Here is an 18,117-nt window from a genome sequence, read left to right as displayed (position 1 = left end):
TTGCAGATGTAAAAAGTGAAAAAGTTGCAGGTGTTTATGAAATCGTACCCTGTTGCCAAGCGGCAAAAATCTGACAAAAGCAGCAATGGAAGCCACCACTTTCATGATCTTCACGAGAAGGTCCACATTCACCTCGGAGACCTCCACACTCAGCAGCCGGTCCTCCAGAGACTCAGACTCTGGAACATGCTGAAAAACAACCAGCGTTAAGATGGGAGACCCGAGCCTGCTGCTTTTACAGGACGGATTTATGTGACTGCTGACTTACAGTGCTGCTCCATTTCATCATGCTTCTGTACATGTTCTCCTGTGAAAAGAGTAGAAGATGAAAGCGGATTACATCAATTACTGATCCTTTGTTTGTAAAATAACTATTGAATAACTCTCCTCCTGGTTAGAGTGTTTTTTAATGTTCTATTGACCACATTTAATAAGATAAATATTGGACTCCACTGTAAGTGAGAAGTAACTCGATCCCTCAGAGATGTGCTACAACTCCTGGTTTGCATCTTTGTGGGAAAGGATTCATACTTCAGGACAGTAACGACATAACATATAACCAAAGTTTTGCAGGAACTATTTGATGCTTTTTGAGTCTCAGTAACTTTCCGCAAAATTTGTCGACCTCAATTCCTCTTAACATGTAGCTGTGGAGAGAGTTCTCACAAAGGGCCTGAATAGCTAGCCCACAAGGAAACTTGAGATGGGAAACTCTGAAGCTAGAAGGTTAGCAGTGACTGAAGTTTGAAAATAAGTAAGGGCATTGCTTAATAGTCAGTGAAACACTCTATAACCTATGTCTGGGGACACAGAGCTGACTTCACAAGAAGCTCTGTGGAAACTTTAAAGTGGTGGCGGAATGACGAGGGTTGTCGCCTATGAACAGAAAAGTGGATAAAGTTCATACAGCTTTTGTGCTGCTGTCGCAAAAAGGAAAGAACAAACACAGACAAAATAATAATAAATACTTGATATGAAAGTCATGCATATTTTCCCTGTTTTTAATTTCTACTAAATTGTGCAATTCCCTAGAGAAGGATGATGCTGTGCTCACTCCTTAGAGGAGAAATCTGTTTTGATTGGGATCTGAATAGTTTGAGTGAAACAGGAGCATGCCCCTGATTTAACAGCCCAGATTTTCCAGCTCTATTTTCATACCTCACTTGAACCAGGATGCATGTCTTGTAAAACAATGTGGACTCCGAGTCTCCACTCTCCAACTGTAACTGGATCTTTGAGGTAATCTCTGGCGAAATCGCAGCACGCATCCCAGCTGTTAAAAAATACAAAGGCCTGGGGGGGAAAATGATGCAAAGGAAACATTCAATATTAATCATTAAATTGAATTAAATTTGCAAATGCAAATTTCTCTGTATCAGCCTGCTGGGTCTACTCCTCACCCTCCTCTGCAGTGATAAAACGATTATGTTGTAGTACAGAGTCTGAACAGTCTGATCAGGGAAGTAACGCCACACCAGCTTGGCGACATCCTCCTGTCTGTAGTTTCCTTCTGGCAAACCGGTCAACATGATCGTGGAGAACATAGAACCCTGAGATTGGGCTTTCTACAAGACACAAGGTTCAAGAACCAAAGTTTATGTGAACAGAAACTTTGCAGTACTTTTTAAAAAAATATATTACTATAACTGACCACATAGAGAAGACAAAATGAACCCAAGTTTAGAATAAAAAAAGAAACGTGGCTTTTGAGGTCGGTATTTGGAAAAATGGACGCCTCTTGGTATTTACTCAAGGATTCCTGTTTAACACATGAAACCTGTACTTATAAAATGCACTCACCTCAATGTCATCAGGTTCACTGACAGTAAAATACTCTAGAAGTGTAAAACACACACAGTTAGTAACAGTCAACACTTTATATCTGGAGGTTAATTTTAGTTTTCAGCTTTTTCTCTCACCTGGGATTGTGAACCAAGGAGAGACAGTGGGGAAAACAAAGGGACTAGTTGTCATTGTGATCCAATATGGTGAAGTGCTGCGTTGTGGGATGGTAATATCTTCTGTTGGGACAGTTGCCCCATCAACAGCAACCTCGCTGTCTGGCAAAGCTTTGTGTGGCAATCTTGGTGCTGCAGAAGCAAAAATAAGTTTTGTTTAATTTTTTTTTTGTGTGTGTGTATGTGTCAGGTTTTTAACTGACTTTCAGTTTAACTTTAAGCACCTTTACAGATACCCAAGGTATCATAGGCATCAGAAAAAAATGATTAGAGAGTTAGATCAAATGCCAGTCTGAAAAAGTGGAGTTTAAGTAATGACTGTGGTTCATGTGTCTAGGGCAGAGACAATAAAAGAAGGGAATAACCGGGGTTACTGGCAGTGTTAGCTATTTCGGACCTGACTACTTGTATTTCAGAATTGATAAAACTGAACTCCAAAAATATCTCTAAGTTCCTCTTTTATGACTTTAGACAGTTCTCCTCGCAGGGAGTTTAGTGTTGGCTTTCAGTTCTTCAGCAGTCATGCCTGCCGTTTCAGTTAGGCTGGATGAGACTTAGTTCGATTCATCTGTATCACGTTGGCGCGTGGTTCTTGCAGGCCGCGAGGTGTCTTCTCCGTATATTTTAAGTCTTTCCGACAGAAAGTCCCACAGTAGTCTGTGGTCCGGCCCAATAAGTCCTTATTTTGTTCTCTAAGCAAATTTTAGAAGTTCAGAAAGTGGAATGTGACATTTATAAGAGAATTTTTCAGAATTCTGCAGCTCTACTAAGTTGTGTGTTACACCATGTCTTGCTCTATAGTGCCCCTGATTAGCTGGATTTTAATCTGTCTCTAGTATCAGTATGCTTTTGCCACTCCTTGTAATCTTCAATTCACTTGTTTTCTTGTGCATCACCCACTAAGATGACAATATTTGCCGTATTGTCCAAAGACTCTTGTCTTTGGACAATACGGCAATTGTATTGTCCATACAAAATGTATTAAATTTTCCATTTTGGACAATACAACCAATGTGTAAAAAGTGTAACTCTTAAGCTTGCCTTGTAGAAGACCATGTAGATCTTTAAAGCGTGCAAATGTACCTCACCCAAAGCAATCCCACAGTACAGGAAGGCCAGCAGGACAATAGCAGCTACCCTTACCAGACAGGTTTTACAGCCAAAAAACAACCCACCATATTCAGGGTCTTACCAGATGACCTTCCATCAACTTCACCTATCTTTTTTTCCCGTTTGAATCACATTTATTTAAAATCCCATTCAAAACACACTTACGCAGTGACGTAAATCCACTGTGTGGTATTTCCACCCTTGACAATTTGTGGCCAGTGGCCCGTTTTAGAAGGCTGTACCAAACACCAAGGCGATCAGCATCACACAGAGACTCAAATTCAATTAACACCTGAAACACAAGAAAGATAAAATTTACTCTAAAGATTTTAATTTCACATTCTAAATGGTAGAAAATGGAACACATGGAAACAGTGAGCTAAGCACAGCTTTATTGTGGAGTTTACTGGATTCAAAAGTCAGAAATCCTGACTCAATGATGCACTGGAGCCATGCTCAACATGACCCCTGCACTAATGCTCTAATGTGATGAACACTAGTGCGCATGAGCATATGAAGAATCATCTGCTACAGCGAACAGATTACCTGCAGTCTCTCTTTACTATCTTTATAGTTTTGCAGTTGTGCTTTCATCAAGATAAGTAGCATCCAAATCCAGTCACATTATCTTGTTTTAATGTGTCTGTCAATTTTTGGGGGATAGTTAAGAATACACTTACATAAACACATATCTCATACAGCCTTTCAGAGACTTTTAAAACATGCACTTGTTGCTGCTTATAAGTGTGTTTATACCTTGTTGAGAAGAGGCAGGTAGTTTCTTACAGTACCGATTTTTCCCAAAGCTTCTCTGAGATCCCGGGACTCGCCTGGTGAGATGTTCCTGATGTAGATTGTCCGTGCTCCAATATCTGTCTCTTCCTGTTTCGAGAAACCCGTGTGAACATTAAAACAAACCAGAAACAGTATGACATTCCATGCATTCTTAAACTACAGTTCCAAGATTAAGGTCATAAGTTTGCACATATAGTCACACAGCATGTATGCACCCTGGCAGCTATCTTCATTATCCAAACAATTTATAACTGCAGTTCTTGCTTTTGTTGATAACATTGTTTGAGAAAATATTTAAACTTAGCTGTGTACACAGAAAACCGCTTTTGGCCCTTTCCTGGGTTCTTAGTTTTTTGCATGTTTCAAATTAAAAAAAACAAACATTTTTTTAAATACAAAATGCAGTTTTGAATGAGGATTTAACTTATTCCAGGAAAAAAGTTATCCAAACCTTTCCTAGCCCTGTGTTAATATATGCTCATATTTTTCAAGGTGTTTTGACTTGGATGTGAGTGCTTCCAGTTATAACTTTATACTCTATACTTTATAAGGTATTCTAGTGTAGTCTTTGTTTCTGAGATATGTGTGCGTGTTACCTTCATAACATAACACAGCCGATTCATCAGATACTTATAAAACTCAAGCTGAAAGAAAAACAAATAGTTAAAAGTCATTACATCAAATAAATGTTGGATTCTGTTAAATTGATTTCAGTTCAAAGAGTATTTTTTTATTACTTATAGCCTCTACAAAATGTTACATTAATTTTTTTATTTACAACCACATTTTAAATAGATTGAACATTTAAAAACATACTGTTTCCATCAACAAGCAGATACAGATATTTTCAATTATTTTTAATAACATGTCACAACAGTAAAGTGTATTATCTAAACAGTGCTCACCGGGGTCTTGATATTCCTGCTCTTCACAAGCTGCAGTCGAAGTTTAGACCCATTGAGAATAAATTTATGTCTTTCTGATACTAGCATGATGTTTTTGGCTGCCATTACTGTCGGCATGAGGGCAAAAGCCTGAAGGGAAAACAAACAAACACTGACACACTGACAGGCGCTCACAAAATACGTATTAACTAAATGTTAGTTAGGTCTAAATGTCTTAGAAAAGACATTTAGAATCCCATTAAAATGAAGGTAATAATCCAGCCCAATGCAAATTCATGACCTGGTGCTTACCATGCGCGCCTGTGGTATAACGTAGATCGTGTCGTGATAATATTCAAATCTGTGTGGAGTGAGCAGACTGGCGATGTCCTCCTCTGCATAACAGCCATCATGATACTTAGGCAGGTTGCTTATTAACAGCACCTTGTAATTAAGAGAAACAAGCTGTGCAAAAGAAACGAATAAAGTCAGAGTTAAAGTTTTAGATTAGTTTGCAATTGAAGAAATTCCAGACAGAAATCTCAAAAAGGCAAACATTCAGTTATAAACTCTGCCTCACTTTGAGCACTGTCTACAACTATGAACACAATGAGGTACATCAGAATAAAATACTGAGTACAAAATGTTTCTGATGATGATTTTAGTTTAACTTCTTTTATTTTTTACATAGTACAGCTTAACCTTGACTCACTGATAACAAAAAGGCAGTAAGAGTCAGCTATGAAAGTACTTTTCATTTAAGGCGGATTCTTAAAGAGTGATAACTGATTCACAAAAGGAAATGTGTAAACAGCACTATTGTGCTTTTCAAACTCAGGAAAGAAAAACTGTTTCTGTAGTAGACTGCTTAAAAAGAAAAGCTGGGATTCTATTAATTTGTGAGGAACTTTCATCTCTTATGCTTCTTAAAAGGTTCCTTAGTTCTAAAACAACTTGCTGAGGTATTCAAGCCCCCTACTTAAACCCCTATTTTTAAGCACTCAAAATCACCATGTCCTGGATGATTGTGCATATAATTTGAACATTTCAAATTAGCTTTTTAATAACAGACTTTTAATGTGTTAGTATACAAGATAATTTTTCGCCATCTTACAATGCTGTGATTGCAGCCATTCCCCAAACCTCTGTAAATGGTACTCATGGCCATTGATCATTGGTCTTTGATCAGTGGTTGTTGATCAATGGTCATTAGAATTTGCATAATTAAAATTAAGGAACTGACCTCCCGGTCCATTGTTCCTTCAGTGGGCTGGTTTCAGTCATTATGCAAATGTACTGTTTATAAGTTTTGGGGAAACCTGCAGTCAGCTGAGACAGAAGAAGTCACTTGGATGAGTGACGAAACGTTTCTCCCACAAAGCGCTACGTCCAGATGAACAGATTCAACTTTTGGAGATGCACGATAATTATTTTGTTTTGGTACCAAATTGGTAACCACGCTTTGTGTAATTCTATTAGTGTATGTAAATTTCGGCATCCCTACTGAATTTTTAACATTTTTCTACATTTAGTGTCACCTGACAATGAGATATAATTATAAACCTTTAAAACAAATTGAACTATTTCAGATCAAAACTTAACCACTTTGACAAAGCATGTTTTTCTTACAGGTATAATTTAAGTGTTTTTTTTAATGTTACCTTTGAATTGCAAAGTCTGACTGTCTTGAGACAACCTGTAAAGTGCAGAGCAAAAGAAAAACAAAAATATAATTATAAAATAGAAAATATCTTCACATTGAAAAATCTTTCATACAAATCTTTGGGGATTTCTTACGGATTCTTTCTGGACACAGTTGCTTTTCTATCCGTTCCCCAAATGTTGGGTGGGTAGGAGCGTCCGGATACTTTGAGATCTTCTTTGCAGTCACAGGGACTTAGAATAAAGTAAATGTAGTTAAGTTAAATAGTGGTAGTTTAGATAGGATGCAAGTTACCCAGCTGATCTAAATAAAAATCTGAAAACTGTTCTCGTCAAGAAACACAGTCTTTAGCTTTTGATTCCGTCCAACATCCTGCTGTCAAAGATAAACCACACATGAAGATGTTTTCTCTGTCCACCTACCTTTGTCCTTTGTGACCGTTTCTACACTTTCAACTGCTTCTTCAGCCTTATCACCTGTTTTTACAGTTTTAGCTTTCTGCTCAGCTGAGATGTTTTTCGCTTTGGAAACCGAGACTTTTGCTGTAGTTTCCAGTTTGCTTTTTGTGGTTTTCTTGGATGCAATTTCCTGTAAACAAAGGTTAATACTGGATTAATCAGATTACTGATAATTTTGCCACAGAAGAGCAGTGATTTTAATATTTGTATTTCTCAAGGGAAAACAAAGTTACCTTTTCATTAACAACACTGACAGTTACTTCTTTTATGTCAAAGTTCTTTAAGCTCTTCAGTTTCTCAGCATCTTCCTGTTTCTCGAAACACACAACTGCCTGGGTGTGCACAAACACACACACACACAAATTTGGATTACTACCAAAACTGTTAAGTTACTACATTCACACTAAAAATCATACATGAGCACTTGTCAGTAGCTTACAAGTATTTGATGACAAGTTTGAGTTTTTCCATGCAAACTACAAGCAACTATGGCAACTTGCAAGCAACCAGTGCGATTCCAAGGATGTTTTTAGAGCAATGTGTATATATAGATTAAAAAAACGCATAACCCAAAGCAGCAAAATAAAAACAAAATGCAGTGTGTATGTTTTCACAGCATTAGACTTAGCAGAAACTTTCTGACATTGCGATGTCTATATAAAAGCTCAGTATAATCTAAAGTAGCCATGAATTTAAGGAGTGCAAGACCACAGAAGAAATGTAAGGATAACCAACTGACTTTAAACCACATAATGAATGCATGACTACAACCATAAACGGAGAGTATATTTATAGAGAATTGTAGCTCCAGTGCATAAATATCTATCTTAGATTGCAGAAGCAAACCAGGAGACAAATAAGAGAGGAACTTTCTCTAGATTCACAAGTAGGTCAATGAACTCATCCATCTATAACAGTGAACAAATTTCAGTGTACATACCTGTAATTTTGACCTAAACAAAACAACTGACTTAGTTTTTCCGAATTTCTCCACAGCAGAAATCACTTCACTGTGAGAGAGACTACTGACAATCCCTTGTAGCCTCACCATGGTCGGAGGGGAAGATTTACCAGCCTATGGAAACACAGAGAAGAAAAATATGAACAAACCAAATGCAGATTTCATCATGACAACTGGACTCAAAGTATCTGCTTGTATAAATTTGTGTTGAAGGATTTAATCTTGGTTTCGTGGCATCAACAATTGCGTCATCTGTCACTATTTATTATATTATAAATCATCCAAAACATTACATTAATGAAAAAAGGTATAACATGAAGTCACCTTGGTCTTCTCTGTGCTAGGCCTCCCTTTAGTTGTTTCTGGAGATGCAGAACGTGAGGACGATGATGATGTTGATCGGGATGACTTCATCTTGGCTAGCTCAGCCAGCAGGGCAGGAGTCAAAGTTTTGACGACAGTCTCCAGGTCAGACTGTTTTGATAAGGACTGGAGGGCTAAAGGACCACAGGTGCAAAAGAGATTCACACTTTGGTGGGTGCCAAGTCTCAAAAATCATCATCTGTTTCTGAAAGTTTTATAATAGTAGAAAAAACTATACTGACATTTCTGGTGGTGCTGGTCTTTATTTATAATTTGCATTAGTAAAGTTAATGTTATGAGGGGGGTTGACAAGTGAACATAACTTTGATTTTAGAAAAACCAATGAGTACATACCAAAAAAACCCCCCCAAAAAACCATGAAGCAATTTTCAAACCTGATGTTTCCAGCAGTTTCTTTGCCAAGATCTTCGAGCTGCTCGACGTATTTCGCCTAGGAGATGACCTCTTCGCCAACGACCGCCTCTCCCAGCTTCTCCTCGGTGGTGAACGTTTCTTATCTCTTCTTTTCGGTGAGGGTCGCCTCTCACGGCTCCTTGACCGTGATCGATATCGGGAAGAGGAAGGACGGTCATACCATGAGGAGTCAGAATGAGACCGGGACCTGAAAAAAGTATTACTCAAAGAACTTAATGACTCAAAAATAAAAATAAAACATCTCAAAGCACACACCCAGCATGGATACAAAATGTAAATACTGTCCACCAATTAAGTGTTTTTAAATGTATATTTTTATATATATGTTATATTTCGCCCTTTAACAATCCACTGGAGAGCTAAATCTTCTTGATTGATCCTAGTTATCAAAATGTATGTTGGACAGACCTGCGATTACATCTGGCGCTGTACGGAGATCGTGATCGGCTTCTGTGTCTCTCCCTTCGGGGGCTGCGTGATCGAGAACAGGAGTGACTACTTCGTCTGTACCTCCTACGCTCCAAGTCACGGCGGCGACGTGGGCTGCCGGAGCGGGAACGGCTACTTCGTCTGTCCCTCCTACGCTCCGACTCATGGCGGCGAAGTGGGCTGCCGGAGCGGGAATGACTACTTCGTCTGTCCCTCCTACGCTCCGACTCATGGCGGCGACGTGAGCTGCCAGAGCGGGAACGGCTACTTCGACTATTTCTTCTTCGCTCCGAATCACGATGAGTGCGGGGGCTGTGAGAGTGGGAACGGCTACTTCGCAAGTCCCTGCTACGCTCTGAGTCACGATGGCTCCGGGGGCTGCAGGAACGGGAACGACTCTCATGTCTGGTTTTCTTCTGGGAAGTCTCAGCAGAAGTTGAGGGAGAGGGCTTGGTACCTGACGCACTAACAATTGCATATAAAAAGAAAGGCACAGTTAAATCAAAGAAAATGAAAGCCTCCAATGCTGCAGGCTTTCGCCAGATGACTTCAAATGAAGATATTTACCCTAGCAGTGATGCTATTTCACCGTTCCATTCTGGGTATCTGTGGAAAAACACAGGTACATTTTTGTCAGATGTTGCAAGGTAGAGTGTCCTTAAAAATATATTATTGTTCATTAATTCAGAAACTCAGAAATGTATTCAGCCTTTCAACAATTTAGGTTAGGGAAAATGGCTCATGGTAAATGCTGCAAATCATTAAGATGCTTTACAGGAACGCAGCCAATGGGCTACAAAAATGATAAAGAAAAATTAAAAAATACAAATGAACAGTTCTTAGGAAGCTATCCTAGCATTACAACCCTGGCATCATTTTGGCACAACCATGGTTGTGCTGCCCCAAAGATATCGGTTCATAATCACGAAGTACAGAGAAGAAAGATTGACCGCTTTCGCAGAAGTCTGCAGTTCTCAATGTGAAGGCTGGTATACTGGTGGGAGATCCAATCCTAGTGGTCACAAAAAAACAAAAAAACATTTAGACAAGGTTCATTATTATCAGGAGCAACATTTGTCATTGACATCACTTGCTGATAAAAGGTCACTAAACTTTGCAGTGGCCTTAAAAAAAATATTAAAATATTAACAGTTAGTCCTTCACTGAACGGAGAAGCATTATAACATTAGCCAGGAGCCTGGATTGTACTTAGAAACCTTCATAGGCCAAAAAAACAGGAACAAATAAGCATGACACATTGTACCTCTCCTGGGATAAAAGTTTAAAAATGAAATTATTTAGTATATAAAGAAAACACAAGTCAAACATCTGATTACAAACAACCAAAACAAAAGGGTCATCTAAGGCTCTGGATTCTGGACTCTCAGGCTCTTCTTATGGCATCAAAATTTCCCAAGGTTCCAACAAGGTCGTCTCAGGAGAGGCCAAGTTTGGATTAGGACAAAATGCACCACCTATGACGATCACAGTTGGAGTAGCGACAGGAAGATGACGTTGAAATAGGCCAGAAGAGGAAGGCGCTGTTTCTGTGACGAGGAGCCCAAATGTGAAATTTGGTGCAGCAAAGGAAGGCAGATCCATAAAGAGAGATTCAACAATAAATCAAATTAAAGCTGGTGCTTGTGTAGCTCATGACTGGGCCCAGCGGGTGCTTATGTCTGTGGTAGTAAATGTCTTGTGACACAGAAACACTAACTTAAAGTATGAGTAAAGAAAATCAGTATTACACAAAAACAAGGTGCCTACTGATATGAAATAAAGGACAAAACACACTATTCTTAACTCTAATGACAAAATTCAAAAAGGGGAACTTTCACATTCAGCAACAGTTCCAGAAAAAGGAAAGCTGAATATGCACTGTGGAACAGCAGCCCAAGGACAGAGACAAATAAAAAAACAGCCATTTTCCAACATTTTCTGATGCACAGGTTCTTCAGGTTTGCAGATTCCTCCTCATCACGTCATCTGAGGCCTTCGTTCCATTGTCAGCAAATGCCTTGAATGTCTTCGCATGGGTTAACATCAAGTCAAAAGACATTAAATCTATCAATTGCAATTACAGACCACTGAAGATTCTGAAGGTCTCTTATCAGAAGTATTTTTAAATTACAATATCTGATAGACATAGAGTTAAGTTTAGTCTCCACTGTAATCCTTCAGAAATTCTGGTACAGAATACTAAATTGCAGAAATATGTGAAAATTTGTCCAAATGTTTGCAAGCCATGTTGGTAGTCTTCCTACAGTCATCATTATGCAGGAACAGTGAACAAAACAAACCAAATAAACTTTAAAGTAGCATCCATGAAACTTTTTCCAAACCAAAATCCTATAATGGGATCCAAAATAAAAAAACCAAAACAAAACAAAAAAACATTGCATGTCAAATAAATAAAAACTGACAGAAAGCAAAAACATCGAACAATCTTCCACTTACCTTCATCTGATTACATTCCTTGTTACATAGAGAGCAGGTATGAGGAAAGACCCTAGGTGAAGCGGCAGTGTAGTCTTGCATCTGGGCCAGCACTGGGATATTCCTTGTCACTTCTACCTTTGCTGGAAGCTGCTTGGTGGAAGCGGGCTGCGGTATATGAATGAAATTCATGAGGTTCTGCATTAGCGGAGAGAGACCCGGAGGAACGGGCATCGTGAGCCCTGGCATGAGGGACGGCTGTGGAACTGGCTTTGCAGCCGAAAAAACTTGAGACTGCAAAACTTGTCCCATATGCACAGCTGGCTGATTCTGCATCTGCTGCAACCCGATCGGCAGGTTAGGTACCTGGGGCGTCTGCTGCTGCTTCAGTTGCTGCTGTTGCGTCTGCTGCTGCTTCATTTGTTGCTGTTGCGTCTGCTGCTGCTTCATTTGTTGCTGTTGCGTCTGCTGCTTCAGTTGCTGCTGTTGCGTCTGTTGCTGCTTCAGTTGTTGTTGTTGCGTCTGCTGCTGCTTCATTTGTTGCTGTTGCGTCTGCTGTTGCTTCAACTGTTGCTGCATCTGCTGCTTTGGTGGTGGTGGTTGCATTCTCTGTTTCACCTGTTGCTGTTGTACCTGCTTCTGCTGCATTTGCTGTTTGTTCATCTGCTCAGAAACATTTGGTACTTGCCTGTGAGTCTTGCTCTTTTCTTTGATGTGACTGTCGCTGCTGCTGCTGCCAATGAGTACAAGGCCAGGTCGGCTTGGATGCACACTACGAACTATATTAGGAGTTAGTTGGCTTTTTGATGCTGACTGGCGATCTGGCTCTGGATCTTTCAAAGAAAGGGCTTTAGTGACTTCTGCTTTAAGAGGTCTTATGTCTGTGTCTGTCTTGGGCAGAGAGAAACCTTTGAAGATTTCTTGAGATGACTGGTTTGGTTGTGTGGGCAGTTGTTGAGCTGGACCGCTGCTTCGCATTGAGCCATGACTGGTAAAAGAGCTGCCTTGATCACAGGAAGAAACCAACGTGCTGTTTTTCACCTCTGTCACACTTTTTTGCAGTGGTTCTCGACTGAGACCGCTACTATCATAGGAGCCCATCAGCAGCGTACTTCCACCACTACTGGCTCCACTGCTGCTCCTTCCAATCTCATCCCCAAAGCTCCCAGTATATTTGCCAGTATGTCCATAATCAATCACTTTACTTGGTTGGACAATAGGTGACAATTCATCCTGACGCATCCCTTCCCCTCTTGAAGTACTCAACCTTTCCCTTCCACTCATACTTGTGGTGGAATGAGGATCATAGTAGGATTTTGATGGACCTGCTGTTGCAGATCTCTTTGCCTTTTCCATGCGGATTTGTCGTAAGATAAAAGGCAGGTTGTCAGGAGTCATTTGATCTTCGGGGTATGAGATCAGATGTTCCAGGTCCTCTTTTTCAAGTCCAAACTGCATAAGGATGTTCACAGCTGTTTCCGAAGTGTACTTGGGATGAGTAGACTCTGCAGAGCCCACAGGTTTGTCTGGCACTGGGTAGTCATAATCACCTAAGCCTGGAATGGATTGCACATTGCGCTCTCTTTCATTCGAGGCATTAAACCTACCGTCACCAGTGCTTTGATAGCTCAATGAAGCAGATGATGAACAGTATTTAGACGAATCATCCTCAGTTTCCCGTTTGTAACTTGGCAACCAGTCCATGGAGCTAGTGCTACTTGCAACATCAGGGGGTCTTTGAGAGGTTGAGGACAACACGTAGGAAGTCACATCTTTGCCTGAAGAATCATACTCATCTCTTCGAGTGCTGGTAAATTGACTGTTCTTTTTTAAAGGCTGATTTCTCACCTCCTCTCTGGCTCTGCTTATATGCATGTCTATGGACCTCTTTATGTCCTCTTCCATTGAAGTCTTACTCCCTTCTGGCCTGTAGCTCATTGGCATAGTTTGCAGTGATGGGATTATCCCTCCAGATTTTGCAGGAGTTGCAGATGAAACTCCAGAAGAGCTAAAGCTGGACCCAGGCCCAAGATGAGGAGATGTCTTATGAGAGTCTCTCTCTGCCTGCATACTGGACTGTCCATAGCGCCCCTGGGATGAACTTTGATTCCCAGAGGCATAGGGGTTATATAAGGGATGGGACATGTTGTTAGCAACCTTCAGAAGGTTTAGTAGACTGATGGCTGCAGCAGTCGGGCATGGGGGTGTTGTGGGTATAAATGGGGCAGGTGTGTTGGTTCGGCCACCAACAGCAACAGCATTATTTATCTGTGTCAACGCAAGGTGGGCTTTCAGCTGAGCTAGCCGCAAGCATGCAGCTTGCTGTCCGATCAGTAAAGAGCTCCCTGGGAGCCCACCAAGTAGGGGGCTCTGTTGGGGCCCTGGTGCAAGAAAAGGGATGTAACGCTTCGATGGCAATGGAAAGCTGGGAAGTTAAAAATAAAGAAAACAAAGAAAAAAGGTTAATGAGTTGTGGTCCTCAGAATCTTGGAAAGATGAAATCCATCATCCGGGAGGCATTTTCTTAATTTGCAGATTCTGCTTCCCGAGGATTCATTCATTCATACGGACTCATTCTGTTAGTATCATCTTCAGGTCTTCACTAGTAAGAAGGAAAGGTGGAAACAAAAGCATCAAAAACAGAGAAACAGAGAAAACAAAGGATTTAAACAATAGAGACACAGGAGACAACAACAACAAAATAGAAAGGAGGTGCTAATATTAAAAGAATAAGGTTAATAGATCTTCCAAAGCAGCTTATCTTATCTTGTTCTCCTCTATCCTTTTCATGTCCATGATCTGTGGATAGAGACACGGAACATGCACTCTAGTCGTCCAACATCTAGATGTTTCTAACAAGACCCATGATTAGTACCCAATAAGGTCGAACTAAAGTCAATCTGTCACACGAATCTTCTCCTGAAAGATTCTGTTATAAAACAAAGACTAAAGCGCCAATACAAGCATACACAATATTGGATTGTAACCCAAAAACTGATGCGTTTTCATGTCTTTGCCCGTTCTGCCAGAGGCTTCAGTTCCATAATTCACAATAAAACGTATGCACACAACTTTGAAAATCATGCTAAACAGGTGTGGTATTTTTATTATGACAATCTCCAAGTCCAGTCCACAAGTTGCAGTGCTGTGCTGGTAAGGCAGCATTCAGAAGAAAGACGACGTATGGCTTGGAAAGTTGGAGACGGAAGCTGGATCTGCCGTTGACTTTCTGGTAATGACAGCACACAGATGGACCTCGACCGGTGCAAACTGCCATAAATCATCCTCCTACCCCCTAAACATGATCGCAATAAACCATGCTCAGTAGCAGGTTGGTGGCATAGAGCAGCTCATGAAGATCTTCTGTCTCCTCAGGGGACAAGATTAGACTCCTCTGCTCACCTTTAATTGCATCAGATAAGGGACTAAAGTTGAGTACCATAATTGATGCTCTGCTGTCCGCTTGCGCTTAATTTAACTGGTTACATTAGCCCTCTGCACTTTAAGTGACTTTAGTGTCACTGTAAAATCATTTTGCACCGTGGAATAATTTAACCAATCTGTACACTGTCTGTACAGACTTTGTACCTGATCATTATGCAAGTACTTTTGACAAACTAAGTTTTCACATGTGCAACAGGTTATGTTCCGAGAAGCGCAGTAAAAGCATCCCAACAATTATTACATCAAACACAGCAACAGTGAGAGAAAGCATCATTATTGCTTTTCATTCCTGACAATTTTTGTAGTTGAGTCAAAAACCTTTGCAAAGCGCCAAAGAAAAGTAGTTGGTAAAACTGCAGCTACAAACTACTGAACATTTGCTGTTTACTCCCTTTGGCTACAATGGCTCTCTAATTTTAGGGACAAACTGTTATGCAGTGCAAAACTGGATTGGTGCATGTCTTCTATATAGAGCCTTGCTATCAAAGTCATCAATGATGACATCAATGCCAAAATCAGAGACAATATTTGGAGGCCACAAGTAAACACAACAGATTTCCCTCAATGTGACTGTTTTTTCTTTTTTTCTTTTTTCTTGCATTATTTGTGTTAGCTATGTTACGCTTAAAAGTAATTTAAGAGAAAGTGAATTGCACAGATACACGCCCCTACCAGATGTAAAGAAGAATAACGTAATAGGAGAAAAGAAGGAAATAAATAAATGTTTAAAAAATATAGATCCTTAAATGGTAATATAGAATAACACAACTAACCAACAGCTCAGCTGCAGACAACGTGATTAGCTGTTAATGACATCTGTAGTTTTAGTCAAGGATTTAGTCAGTCTACATTGCAGCAGACTTTACACTGCCTTTAAGTAAGCACCTGCAGCAGTGGATAGGTGATTTTTGCTCACTGCACATCAATGGTGTGGGAGCAGGTTAATGACAGGCGATCTTTTCCATAGTTCCATCTTAATGTCTGATGCCAGGCCACTGATAACCAATACCATCACATCTGGGATGAGTCTTAAGAGCGGGGTTAACATACATCACTAAAGGAGAGAAAACTTTAATACAAGCCAGGTCTGTGGAGTGGAGTGGGGGCTTATCATAAGTGAAGGACAAGTGGTTGTTTTTCTCAACCAGTAGAATTCATGTTGTCAATATTTTTTGTAAATGCTGCCTTTCATGAATGCATTTAAAATGTGTTGTGCGATTGTGTAGTGTGCCTGTTCCCCTGGGTTTCCACACCAAACTAACTTCCAATGAAAATAAAGTAAAGCGGTGATTGTGGGGATACATGGGACAACGACAGTCATGCCACTGAGTTAAATCCGGCAGATTGAGTAAAATCCGTGTAGCAGTGAGATATGAGGCGAGACCATAATCCACCAGTCCAGCCACAAGGAGGCAAAAAAGGCAAGGCAATGTATGCAGCTACCGAGGAGTACTGCAACACTCCTGCAGGCCCGTTTACAAACTATCACCACAGGTCGACAAACAGCGGCTATAAGGAAAAGCTGATCGCTTGCGGGTTTGTTTGTTTTTTTACAACGACTCGGTGTACATACCGTGCTTTATATGTGTGTAATCCCTTTTTTCTAATGTGCTCAAATGTATCCTCGCGAAGAACTTCTTGCAATCAACAGCTTTGCTAACGGAAAGGAAACGCTAAATGCTAGCCACGTGACCCAGCGCAATGATTTCCATTTCAATTGTCTGCCTTCAAAATAAAAGCACGAACGGTAACGGCAACTTTCAAGAAACTAGTAATTCCACTAACGCATTCTGTGCATATCATTATTATTAGTAGTAGTAGTAGTAGTACTAGTAGTAGTACTAGTATTATCAGGGATAAGCACTTGTTTTTCAATTTTTTATTTACTTTTTAGAAAAATACAACTGCAAGTTTTAAATATATTATTGAGTTTGTTTGTTTGTTTTTTTTGTTTCAACCATATTATTAACCATGTATACCTCAGTTTCGGTGAGACAAAATTGGAAAAGTTTCGCCACATCTTTCTCTGTGATGGCTTATGGTGACTGCAGGATTTTGTACTATAGTTAATTTTCACACGGTGGCGCTATTTCCATAGGAAAACAATTCATATATAAATGTCCTTGATCATGATCAATTTTATCTTTTTTTACCACTATAACACAGCCTGAATTTTAATACACATGTTTATGTGAAATGAGTTTTACACCCCATCACCAATCCTGCACAGATAAATTTTACATTATAAAATATTATTTATGTTGTGACTGTGAGAAAAGGAAGCATGGGAAAGGGGGGAAATAAGGTATGATTGATGTTTTTCCCTGAAATAAGCTTTCTGCCAAATAATTCTTATACTAAGTCACAAGTAATAATATCACAAGTGCCCTTTTTATTCTGAAAATTAAAATATAGTGAGCCTTTATCTTTCAAGAAGGAGTTTTACTGTTATTGTTTTTATGTATATACAGTTAACTCTTGTGTAATGTTTTGTTGACTCAATATGGATGAAAGGGGACATCCTGACCTGTACGGTTATGTCAGGTACACAAATCTTTTGTTTGTGACCAGCAGCCAATCAGAAGAAAGGTCACTTTAAATTCAAAAGGATTTAACACTGATTGTTTCAGACATTAGATGAACTGAGAAACTTCACCATGGACTGGTAAAACTTTGTTAAGGATTATTTTGAACTGTTAATCATGCAAAGATACTCTAGAATAAAAACATGAAACTGGAAACAGAGTTATTCACATCTCATTGTTTTTATAAAATTATAGCCATTTTAAAGGTCATTCAATTTGATTACAGCTTGGTAGAAACCCAGTTACTCTATCTTTAGAACGGCATGCACTTTTTTTTTCTTGAGGAATACCTGTACACACATCAGATGCTAAACTGTGCTCCGTGGCGGTATATTAGGGGACAGTAATAATATTTTTAGTTAAGTTATGTCCTCCAGGCAGTGGCAACCATCAGTTTGCACCTGAATTTATATCAGATAATATTACATAAGCCCTAAAAAAGAAGGTGACAAACTCTCTTTCTGCAAATAAATACATGAACGCTGAGCTTTAGAGCTGGACGCCCTACAACGTGTCACTGGATTTAGCAACACATAACAAGACTTTCTCTGTCCAGTGTGTGAGCTAGCTTGGAGGGTTTGATAATGAACGCTTAT

General features: G+C 39.7%; 1 protein-coding gene across 1 annotated transcript in view; it reads right to left on the bottom strand.

Annotated features, from left to right (window-relative positions):
- The window catches only part of LOC102081126 (zinc finger protein 638), a 32,805-nt gene extending 16,151 nt beyond the window's left edge, over window positions 1-16,654 (bottom strand). The window contains exons 1-23 of the mRNA XM_019351425.2: window positions 16,510-16,654; window positions 11,514-13,917; window positions 10,007-10,068; window positions 9,624-9,662; window positions 9,036-9,521; window positions 8,588-8,814; window positions 8,154-8,326; window positions 7,809-7,943; window positions 7,102-7,200; window positions 6,833-6,998; window positions 6,545-6,643; window positions 6,409-6,443; window positions 5,060-5,212; window positions 4,769-4,897; window positions 4,460-4,507; window positions 3,825-3,950; window positions 3,234-3,360; window positions 1,920-2,090; window positions 1,801-1,835; window positions 1,401-1,565; window positions 1,159-1,293; window positions 269-307; window positions 49-189 (exon numbers count right to left, since the gene is read on the bottom strand). Of these exons, the coding sequence (XP_019206970.1) occupies window positions 49-189; window positions 269-307; window positions 1,159-1,293; window positions 1,401-1,565; window positions 1,801-1,835; window positions 1,920-2,090; window positions 3,234-3,360; window positions 3,825-3,950; window positions 4,460-4,507; window positions 4,769-4,897; window positions 5,060-5,212; window positions 6,409-6,443; window positions 6,545-6,643; window positions 6,833-6,998; window positions 7,102-7,200; window positions 7,809-7,943; window positions 8,154-8,326; window positions 8,588-8,814; window positions 9,036-9,521; window positions 9,624-9,662; window positions 10,007-10,068; window positions 11,514-13,637 (4,914 nt within the window). The 5' untranslated portion in view covers window positions 13,638-13,917; window positions 16,510-16,654. The remainder of the gene's footprint in view (window positions 1-48; window positions 190-268; window positions 308-1,158; window positions 1,294-1,400; window positions 1,566-1,800; window positions 1,836-1,919; window positions 2,091-3,233; window positions 3,361-3,824; window positions 3,951-4,459; window positions 4,508-4,768; window positions 4,898-5,059; window positions 5,213-6,408; window positions 6,444-6,544; window positions 6,644-6,832; window positions 6,999-7,101; window positions 7,201-7,808; window positions 7,944-8,153; window positions 8,327-8,587; window positions 8,815-9,035; window positions 9,522-9,623; window positions 9,663-10,006; window positions 10,069-11,513; window positions 13,918-16,509) is intronic.
- Window positions 16,655-18,117: the final 1,463 nt, after the last annotated feature.

This window comes from Oreochromis niloticus, linkage group LG3, assembly GCF_001858045.2.
Source record: "Oreochromis niloticus isolate F11D_XX linkage group LG3, O_niloticus_UMD_NMBU, whole genome shotgun sequence".
NCBI lineage: Eukaryota > Metazoa > Chordata > Actinopteri > Cichliformes > Cichlidae > Oreochromis > Oreochromis niloticus.
This window is presented reverse-complemented; position numbering and strand designations above follow the sequence as displayed.